Source organism: Rattus rattus, chromosome 13 (assembly GCF_011064425.1).
Source record: "Rattus rattus isolate New Zealand chromosome 13, Rrattus_CSIRO_v1, whole genome shotgun sequence".
NCBI classification, from domain to species: domain Eukaryota; kingdom Metazoa; phylum Chordata; class Mammalia; order Rodentia; family Muridae; genus Rattus; species Rattus rattus.
This window is the reverse complement of record NC_046166.1, coordinates 64,102,161-64,113,323: the sequence shown is the minus strand read 5'-3', so window position 1 is coordinate 64,113,323 and position 11,163 is coordinate 64,102,161. Positions and strand designations below refer to the sequence as shown.

The 11,163-nt window shown below is 39.3% G+C and overlaps 1 protein-coding gene across 1 annotated transcript in view; it reads left to right on the top strand.

The window, feature by feature from the left end:
- The window catches only part of LOC116914632 (phosphatidylinositol 3,4,5-trisphosphate 3-phosphatase TPTE2-like), a 91,812-nt gene that overhangs the window by 43,877 nt on the left and 36,772 nt on the right, over positions 1–11,163 (top strand). Inside the window, 4 exon segments of the mRNA XM_032919023.1 lie at positions 1,071–1,135; positions 10,001–10,061; positions 10,827–10,908; positions 11,029–11,117. Of these exon segments, the coding sequence (XP_032774914.1) occupies positions 1,071–1,135; positions 10,001–10,061; positions 10,827–10,908; positions 11,029–11,117 (297 nt within the window).

Genomic DNA, 11,163 nt, shown 5'->3' with positions numbered 1-11,163 from the left:
TTGGTTGGGTTGGTTGGTTTGGGTTGGTTGGTTGGTTAGTTGATTTGCTTTGGTTGGTTGGTTGGTTGGTTTGGTTGGCTGGTTGGTTGGGTTGGTTGGTTTGGGTTGGTTGGTTGGTTAGTTGGTTGGTTGGTTGATTAGTTTGGTTTGGCTTGTTTGTTTGGTTTGGTTTGGTTTGGCTGGTTGGTTGGGATGGTTGGCTGGTTTGGGTTATTTTGTTGGTTTTGGTTTGGTTCATTGTTTGGTTGGTTGGTTTGGTTTGTTTGGTTTGGTTGGCTGGTTGGGTTGGTTGGTTTGGTTTGGTTTGGTTTGGTTTGGTTGGTTGGTTGGTTGGTTTGGTTTGGTTTGTTTGGTTTGGTTTGGGTTGGTTGGTTGGTTGGGTTGGTTGGTTTGGGTTGGTTGGTTGGTTGGGTTGGTTGGTTGGTTAGTTGGTTGGTTGATTTGGTTTGGTTGGTTGGTTTGGTTTGGCTTGTTTGTTTGGTTTGGTTTGGTTGGTTGGTTTGGTTTGGCTTGTTTGGTTTGGTTTGGTTTGGTTTGGCTTGTTTGTTTGGTTTGGTTTGGTTTGGTTTGGTTTGGTTGGCTGGTTGGTTGGGTTGTTGACTGGTTTGGGTTGGTTGGTTGGTTTTGGTTTGGTTCATTGTTTGGTTGGCTGGTTTGTGTTGGTTGGTTAGTTGGTTGGTTGGTTGGTTTGGTTCATTGGTTGGTTGGTTTGGTTTGTTTGGTTTGGTTGGCTGGTTTGGTTGGGTTGGCTGGTTGGTTTGGTTTGGTTTGCTAAAGAAAAGAAATTATAGTCCCATTGACAAAATGGGAGACTTAGGCCAACAAAAATCTATGGCCCAGGGATGAACCAACTGAGTCTGAAGATAACTGTGTCAGTTTAATAGTTAATATTATATTGGATAATTTAATGTTTTTTTATCATTTTGATTATTGTGAGAATGTGTTATTTCTTCTATTCTGAATGTTTTTTTTTATAAAAAAGGGGGAATTTCATTATATGTAGATGAAAGTTTTGTTGGCTACATTGTCTCTCTCATGATACTCATTAGAGTGATTACTTTGACTTCCAGAGCGCATTATTGCCATGTCGTTTCCATCATCTGGAAGGGAGTCCTTCTATAGAAATCCAATTAAGGTAAGGCTATTCCCACAGCCGGTGCTCACTGCTCAGTGAGCATATGCTGGAGTCAGAGGCTTGGCACAAACGACCTTCGTGTTCTTGCCAAGGCTGCTCTTTCAGTCAGAACTCACAATTGGTTGTCATCAGTTTGCCCTTGGTATTTATAAACCACTCACGAATTTTACTGGCTTACACCACGACTTTTTAAACTCATCATACAGTGGCTTACTGGTTTGTATTGGGCTTAACTATGTGGTTCTAGTGAACCAGGACAGGACTGCCTGTCTCAGCTAGTCCCGCATGCATCTGTGGGCAACTACAGAGTCATCTGAGATTTCCCAGTCCTCAGTAGCTTGGCTACATGGCTCTGTATGATATTTGTTCTTAAAGCCAGAGTCCTCTGTTCAGCCCAACCAGGCCAAAGTGCAGCCTTCACAGACCGACAACAACAAGGGTTATGAAACAGCAGTGACTAGAGCCTGCTGTTTAGGACTCATACTAAACCCTCCTATGGTTGCCTCTGCCATTCTAGTAAACCAAGCAATTTACAAAGTCAGACTCGATGAAGGGAACTGAAAATAGAGTTTCTCTCTTGCTGGGAGGGTCTGCAAGGCATCATGGTTGTGTTTTTGCAATTGTGTCAGAAGGAAGTAAGAAAATGCTATATTATAAGTAAGATAGACATTCCCTTAAAAAAAAAAAAAACTAATTCACCCTTTAAGAATGTCATTGATACAATGTATTTTGAGCATCTGTAACCCCATTCCCCTTTCTAAGTTCCACAGAATCTGCATCCCAACAAATTCTCTCAACCTCATGTCCCCTTCCTTGTTATGTGTTAATAACCCATTGCATTTGATTAGACCTTATACACAGAGTGTGGCCATCCACTAGAGTGGGCAAACTGTCAGAAGCCACACTCTCGGAGAGAGAGAGAGAAAACCCCTCCCCAAGCAGTCATTAAGTCCCAGTAGCTCCTCAGCGGAGCCCACTGTGCCCCTCCCTCACCCATACTCAGGCTGACCAGCTTCATTTTGTGCAGATAGCCACAGCTAGTATGACCTCAAGAGTGGAGCCACAACATCCTGTCCGGAAGACAAGCATTTCTCAGCAACCCCCCATCCTCCATCCCTTTCTTTCTGACCTTCCTTCCATGATGAATTTTGTGTGTGAGAGAGAGGTATGGGAGGTGTGGGGGTGGAGAGAGGAGGGTTGTACAGATGTCCCATCCAGGGTTGAAAATTTACAGTCGCTTATTTTCAGCACTTTGACCAGTGATGAAAGTCCCAGTGTTTAGCAGAGCAGCATTTTGCAAATGGTAACTTCTGTGAATAGGAAAAGTCATTTTTCTTCAAGGGACACTGGATACGTCAACCACACTCCAGGGCAGGCCTCATGCTCTGAGTGGTTGGCCAACACAAAACAGACTCCATGTTCCCTGGCAGCTTTTTTCTTTGTTTTTAAATTAATTTTAAAGAGATAGATAGAACATGAAGTTGGGTGAGTAGGGAAAGGGAAGATCTAGGAAGAGTTGAGGGATGGAAAAGAATACAATAAAATACATACTGTAAGAAATGATGAAAGAATAAATTCAGTTATTAGGTGGGTCATGATTATATTTACATTTGTATATCCTTATAATTATTAAAGTATACATTAACTTGAATGGATCTTAAATTTGTACCTTAATGAAACTGTGTGTACCTTATCAAGATATTAAGAAGTATCTTTTTGTCAATATCCTAACATACTAGATGTAATCATTATTTTTAATTCTGTCACCAGTCTTTCATCAATTTCACATAAGTGTTATCATATCATACATCTTTTGTGACTAGCTTTTTATCCTCAAAATTATACAGATCCACCCAATAGTGTTATAAATAAAATAACAGTTCTTAAAAAAATAATATCACTATCAGGACATAGAAAATACAACCACTTACACAAGGAAATCATTCAGTTACAAACTACCTCACAAAGTCAGTGAACACTCTGTAGGCTACAAAAGTCTACATTATAGGAATTTCAGAATTATAATTATCAACAAGTATAGCTGAAGAAATAAATATAAACTGGACACCCATATTGGCTTTTTCACAAACTCTTAAAGTCATTTTTTGGTTGAGATCTCATTATTAACTACTTATCAAAAGATGTAAAGAGAAACCTCCAAAAATAACAAAATGGTGTATTCACAGAACAAAGTAAATAGAATTCTTGTCAACAGGAAAACCTTTCTTTAAAGGTTTTCTGAGAAGACATTTGGTAAAACTCTCCTGGAGGCGACATCTATTTTCATTGTAGATAAGCTCCGGTCTGTAAGGCTTGCATCCTCCTTCCTTGAGAAACTCCGTGTCAGCTTAGCACATCTATTGTCTTCGTTTAGCTCATGCTTAGACAGTCACCTTGGTGAGACTTCATGGGCATAGCTTCTGATGTTGCTAAGAAACAACCTCACCGCAAACGCCCTGATCTCTCGCTCTTAAAATGTCTCCTCCCCCTTTTCTGTGATGTTCCCTGAGCTTTACCCACGGAGCCGTATTGTAGGTGTATCAGTTGGCACTGTGCACCACAATTCCAAATTTCTGTTCATTGTAGCTTATTTTGTAGTGGTCTCCACCTGCTGCAAAGTGAAGTTTCCTTGGTGAGAGGCCGGGACGATGTTCACCCATGTGGATTCGGACACATATTTAGGGCATAGCTAGAGATTAGGCGGGATTAGTAAAGTAGCAGTTATAGGTCCTCCTCCAGGATCTATGACTTCAGGAGCTCTGACACATTGGCTAGGTTTCCACTTCCAAGCTTGATTTCCATCTTGTCGAGAGGTCTTAAGTCTACTTAGGGAGCTGTTGGTTACCATCCAGATGTGGGTACCACTGTTGCCCTGTTAAGGTGGCCATGTTGGTCCCAGTTCTGGCTGCTATGCGTCATAGCTGCGTAGGACTTTTGGTTGATTTTTCTCCTTTGCAAGCGTGTGTGGCTTCCGTAGGCACCAGATTGTGTCATGAAAATCATCACGGAGAGGGCCTTCATGTCACTGTCATACCAGTTTGAATGCATAAATTTGAAAATATTGAGGTTAGACTCCATACAAATACAAAAATGTCAATGAAGCACATTCGTTCATATTTAATTCACTTCCCAAAATTCCACTCTTACGTGCTTCATGAAGAGTACATCCTTTGATAGATGATACTGTTTTACAGTAGACTAAGCTAGTAACTGAGTTAACTAGTCTGCTTAAATCAAGTCGCTTTTCTTTTTATAAAACTGGTTCCAGTTTAGCCATATTTAACACTACCTAGCTACCAAATAATAATAATAATAATAATAATAATAATAAACAAAAAATAAAACCCTTCATTTAGCTGAGAATCAAAACAAAAGCATTACTTAAATGATCTCTAGACTATAGGTTTCTATCAATTATTAAACTTACCTCCTTGGATATTAATTGACAGTTATTGATTCCTTTACTGTTTTAATCCAAGTATCCAAAGACAATCAATTTTCATAAAATGCATAGGGTATACGCTACCCAAAAATCACCTCTAGTGGTTGGATGACAACACAGTCCCAGAGGCAGGCAAGCCTCTGAGTTTGAGGCTAGCCTGACCTACAAAACAAGTTCAGGATAGCCAGGGCTACATGAAAGGAAGGAGAAAGAAAGGGAAAGAAAGGTAGGAAGGGAAACAGGGAGGGAAGAAACAGGGAAGGAAAGGAAGGGAAGGAGGGAGGGAAACAGGGAGGGAGGAAACAAAGAAGGAAAGGAAGGAGGGAAGGAAGGTTATATTACAGGGTTATATTTTGACTGACATTGAGGATGCAAAACATAGGATAAATGTTCTCTTTAAAATCTTTATTGTGGCCCATAGAATCAACTAAGCAGGGCCCATAGGGGCTCGCAGAGACTGAACTGACAATCACAGACCTTGTATGGTTCTGACCTAAGTTCCTAGCATATATTAGGTTTGTATAACTTGGTGTTCTTGAGGGACTCCTAACAGTGGGATGGGGGTGTCTCTTACTCTTCTATCACCTCTTGGGATTCTTTTCCTCCTACTGGGTCGCCTCATCCAGCCTTGATATGAGGGCTTGTGCCTAATCTTATCATAACTTGTTGTGCTGTATTCTCTTGATGTCCCTGAGAGGTTTGCTCATTTCAGAAGGGAAATGGAGGAGGAGTAGACCTGGGGAAAGGTATGGGGGTGGGGTGCTGGGAAGAGGGGAGGTGGGGAAAGTTGTCATTGTTGTCCGGATATAGTGTAAGAATATGTTTTTAAAAATGGTCTTTATCCAGAAAAATATTACATTTAATGTTCACATCAGATGTCTGTAAGACCTGCTTATGTACATCCCATTTAATTCATGAAACTGAAAAGTACTTTTTAAAATTTTGTCAGTTTTTCTTCCGGGTACTGCTGACAGGTAAAACTGCATGTTTGTGATGCACGATGTAAACTTTGGTAATATATGTGTTATAAGTGAATATTCTACTTAAATTAATTAATACATCCTCACACTGGTTATTAAAAAATCTTAATATTGTATTTTTGTAGTGTGTGTATGTGCGCATATGTGTGCATATGTGTGTGGAGTGTTGATCATCAAATACCATCCACTTTGTTCTTGAGACAGTCTGTCACTAGTTTGGAGCCCAGCAAAGAGGCTAGGCTGGCCAGCCAATGAGCCTCAGGGATGTGCCTGTCTCCATTTTCCAATGCTGTGGGGGAGAAGCATTTAACCACGTTCAGCCTTTCAGTGTGGCTTTGGAGGGAATCACACTTAGTTTCTCATGCTTCGAAAGCAAGCCTTTTACAGACAGAATTATCTCCCCAACCTGAGGGTAAATTTTCATAACCCTGAAGTTTATTGACAAATGGTCCGTGCTGCCTTTTAGTAGCTAAAATGTTCCAGATGTGGGATCCAGAGGTTAGCAAGCAAACAGAGGCTACAGTGAAAGCACCCACACTTTTAGTCACTGTTGCCACCTCAAGAAGAGACACTGTAACATTTGTTGCTTCCACAGCAAGGGCTGTGCTGTACAGGTGGAGGGAGGGTTTGGTGTAGGTGTAGAAACATAAAAATGGAGTTGTTGCAATAAGAATTTCAAAGAGGACTATTATTTCTTCTGTTTTCCCAACTGCAGGAAAACTTTCAAGGGTTGTAGGAAGCCACACAAAGACTTGGCTACTGCAAAAATTGTGCACTTTACCTACAGTCCTAACCCCTTCTGAGCTACCTTGTAATGTTTGGCCTCGGTGTGGCTGGTTACTCTTTATTGTGGATGGGGACAGAAACTGCAGTTGACTGCGGTAGGGGTGTGGCTCTCAACTTTCCTTTTTTATTTTTTCATTTTACATTTTTAAATTATTATTTTATTTATTTACAAGCCAGCCTTTGCCTCGCTCTCCATCCTGCAGTTCCTCATCTCATTCCTCCTCCCTCCTGTCTCTAAGAAGATGCTCTTCCCCAGCAGGCCTCCCCAACCCTGGGGCCTCAAGTCTCTCGAAGATTAGGAGAATCTTCTCCCACTGAGGCCAGACCAGGCAGTCCTCTGCTATATATGTGCTGGGGGCATCGGATCAGTGGTAAACCTGGGTCTTCAGATAGATCTATTTCCAATTTTCTGAAGAACTGCCAGATTGATTTCCAGAGTGGTTGTATTTTCCTAATCCTTGGACCCTTTGATTCAGTTCCTCATGTTGTGGTGACCCCCAACCATAAAATTATTTTCATTGCTGTTTCATAACTGTAATTCTGCTATTATTATGAATAATAATTAAATATCTATTATCCTATGGTCTTAGGTGACCCTTGTAAAAAGGTCATTTGGTCCCCAAAGGGATCATGACCCACAGATTGAAAACCACTACTCTAAATACTTTATGTCCATTTGATTGGGGTGGGGGGTATTTGGAGTTTTCAGGCCAACTAACTAGTTAGATCAGAAAACAGAGGTAAAACAGGTTGAGTCAAAGATACATTTATGCCCAAACATTGAGTGAAATGTAAAGTGATGTAGAATATATCTGGAACCTAAGCATGTGTGTATGTAATTTTTTCACTTAGACCTAACAGTAATAATTACTGTGTATATGCATACATTGCAAGGTTACTGTGACAGATCCTGCAAAGGACCATGCATTTGCATATTTGGTCTCCAGCTGGCAGCGATATTATGGAAGACAGTGGAGTGTTTATAACTTGGTGCCTCATTGAAGGAAGTGGACCATTGCAGGAGGATTTGGGGGCTTGATAATCTACCCACTTCCTGCCCGCTCTCTTCTGCTAGGCTGCAGAAGAATCATAGTTGCTGCCATGAATCACACATGAACTATAAGCCAAGACAACAACGACAACAACAACAACAACAACAACAACAACAACAAAACCAAATTCCTTTCTTCCCAAAGTTGCTCCTTGTTGGGTCACAAATAATGGGGAAAGTAATGAATAAGGAAAATTGATACCAAGAAGTAGGGCCACATCACTGTGATAATCACGGCCATAAAAAAGTAAACAACTTTAACTTTTTTTTTTTTTGCTGTGTAACTATATTCAAAGCTTTAAACTGCTTTGTTGATAATTACATAATAATTATAAATTTTTAGTTGCAAACAAATGACAAACTATTTTGTTAAAAGGGTCTTGCATTTACAAAGAAATATCTGTAAAGTCCAAAGCATTAGGCCACAATGATTATATGATTTTTTTTCTTTTGAAAAACAATGTTATGTGGTGGGGAAAGAATCTAATGAGCTCTCATTTGAAAACAACAGACTTGAGTCAATCAATTCTGAAAACAATTCCCTATGTATTCTACATAGTGAATAAACAATATAAAAATTTAAATGTATATTTAATTTTTCATAATTCAGGTTCTTAAATGTACAAAAATGAAATAAATACCAAAAGAGCAAGATTCTCTTTTCTTTTAATAAACAATTTCTGTAGCCTATTTCCAAGTTGTTTGGCTAAAAACCAATTTTAATTATTTCGATATCTGCATTAAACATTCTTCTATCCTGAAATAAATTCCTTTTTACCCTGAAAAGGACCTGGATACATGAAGCAAAATCTGTTCCTGTTGAAGATCAGTCATCCAACATTTAAGTTCATCATTTTTTAACTTGTCTCTTAGAAATATTTCCCTTTTCACACACAATACATAAATGGAAAGGCAAGCATTTTCAGCAGGAAAGAAATTCATGGGTCCTGTGATTGAAAAAAAAAAAAAAACCACCACCACAACCAACAACAAAAAAACCAAGACAGCAATCTGCTTTAATGTAGAAATAGCAAATACAAAAGAGAGGGATAATGGTTAAAAGCCCAAATAATTGATAAGAACAGAAGTCATATTGGTATTCAACACCAGTGCTTCCTTGTTTGAAAATCGCTACAACAGGGTGATTTAGCAGGAAAGCCATTTCAACACAATAAGAACTTATCAAGGCCGGACTAATGCCTGTTGGTTGGCAGTGCCTGTATGAGGAAGGTAGAACTCCATGGCCCCTCATGACCATTCCTAACATTTAAATCCTACTGTCTTCTTGTAAAGAGGGGAATTTCATTTGTGTTCTATAGTATAATGACAACAAAACAACAGCAAAATCCCCAAATTCAGCCTATTGTGTTGTATAATAATCTAAAACAATGAAATAGTTTAGCTTATTTGAAAGGTGTAGGAGCATTTCAAAAGCATCGTGAAATCCAACTATGTGGTGCGTGATGCAGATAGGAGTGGAATCTAACATTATGCTTTGTTACATTTTAAAAATATTTTTAATTTTTAAAATTTTAAAATATTCCTTATATTTTTAAAATAAAAGTTTCCTGTATAACCATTGTGTTTAAACACAGGCAAGATAATCCCAGGCTTGTTTTGTGGAAGCTCTTGAAAGAATTAACCTCTTCAGGATGAAGTTTTCCTTCTAACATCTTCTCTAAAGCAGACTTTGTAGATAGATACCACTTAAATTTGGCCTTGTCTCGGAATATGTTTCTTTCTCCATCTATTGTGATTGAAAGTTTTGCTGGGTATAATAGTCTAAGCTGGCATTTATGGTCTCTCAAAGTTTCTAGACCATTTAACCAAGCCCTTCTGACTTTTCAAGTGTTCATTGAAAAGTCAGGTATTGTTTTAATATGTTTCTTGATCCTTTTCCCTTGCAGCTTTTAATATTCTTTTCTTGTTCTGTACATTTAGTGGGTTTCGGTTGGTTGGTTGGTTGGTTGGTTGGTTGGTTGGTTGGTTGGATGGTTGGTTGCCTGGTTTTTCAAGACAGGATTTCTCTGTGTGGCCTTGGCCATCCTGTAACTCTCACTCTGTAGACCAGACTGGCTTCAAACTCATAAAGAATTACCAGCCTCTGCATTCTGAGTGCTGGGATTAAAGGAGTGCACCACCACTGCCAAGCTCGTGCTTTGATAACTATGTGTCATGGAGAACTTCTTTTCTGGTCACATTGTATCCACTCTCAGGAAGCAGAGAGTAAACAAGAAGTAACAACAGGATATAAAGCCTCCTTACATTCTCCCAGAAACCCACTCCCACCAGCAAGACTCCACCTCCTAAAGGTTCCACAACTTGCCCAACAGCACCACCAGCTGGGGCACCAGTGTTTAAATGTGAGCTCATAGGGAATATTCAATTCAAGTTGTAGTAGAGGCTCGTAACAGTATCTCAGACTTCTTTCTTAGCGAGACACGTATGATGTAAAATCTGCATATTCTCACACTGGAAAAATTTCCCCTAGAGGATGCCAGTGAGAGGCAGGTGAAACAATAGTAACCATTTGTAGTTACTTCTCTCTCCAAGCTTACTTCTGGATCACTACTGGAGATGTAACATTTGTGTCTATCTTTCTTCAGGAGGTTGTCAGGTTCCTGGACACCAAGCATCCAAACCACTATCAAGTCTACAATCTATGCAGTATGTACATGACTCACTACTGGGGCACTATAGATAGAAGACATATTGTTCACAGACTGTTCTCTGACATTTCGTTTATTCATAAGTATTTAGTAGTGGGAACTCAGAATAAAACTTCTTGTGTTGGCCTTATGTGATAGGGAAGTTATCTCAAGGGCACAAAGTACCCTAGAAGAGAAGCTGAGGTGGGCCTGGAACGACCAAATGGGCAGAACAGAAGTTAGCCATGCTAGGGAATGCCTGTTCTAATGGTTCTAGAACAATACATTTATTCTTTAATTCCTTCTAAATTACACAGGTGTAAAAATTAGCAAGTCTGCCTTCTAATCCACCTGGAGTAGGTATGATGGGAGGGCCCTGGGTTAAAACAAAAACTCAGCCCTGTAGGAAATAGATTGTATCTCAGTTTGCCACCCAGTCTCTGGTAATCTGTTCAATGCCTGTGTATTCAATGAACATGTTTAGGAGCTGGAAGCTCTGTCAGCTACATTTGTCTGTGTTCTTTAGTTTCTAACACCCATGGTGATGTACTGAGAAGACCCTAGAAAGCCAAAGGCAAAACCTCTTTTAAAATAAGTTTAGCTTTCCCAAAGTAGATAATCATTAAACTTTTTCTTTCAACTCTGAAATACTATTTTTAGAGCAGACTGAAAGTTACTCTAGAAGATAAAGATTTTTCTAATTGAAAATTGAAATCCATTTATAACTTTATCATTTGCTATGTCACTTGGCATAGATTAATGCCATATGTATTATTTCTTTTAGGTGAGAGATCTTATGACCCTAAGCGCTTCCACTACAGGGTCCGCAGAATCATGATTGATGATCATAACGTACCTACCCTCGAGTGAGTCTTATGTCACATTGTCTGTCGGAAAAGGGCTAATTACCTTGGGCTTGATGTTTTAGAAAAGTATTATTTTGGAAACAATTTCATTGAATGAAAAACTCTTGTATTTGAAACCAGGGAAATGTTGTTGTTCTCCAAGGAAGTAAATGAGTGGATGGCCCAAGATCCTGAAAATGTTGTAGCAATTCACTGTAAGGGAGGAAAAGGTAATGCCCCTGTTTTCTTTCATTTTCCATTTTGTTAAGAAATTGG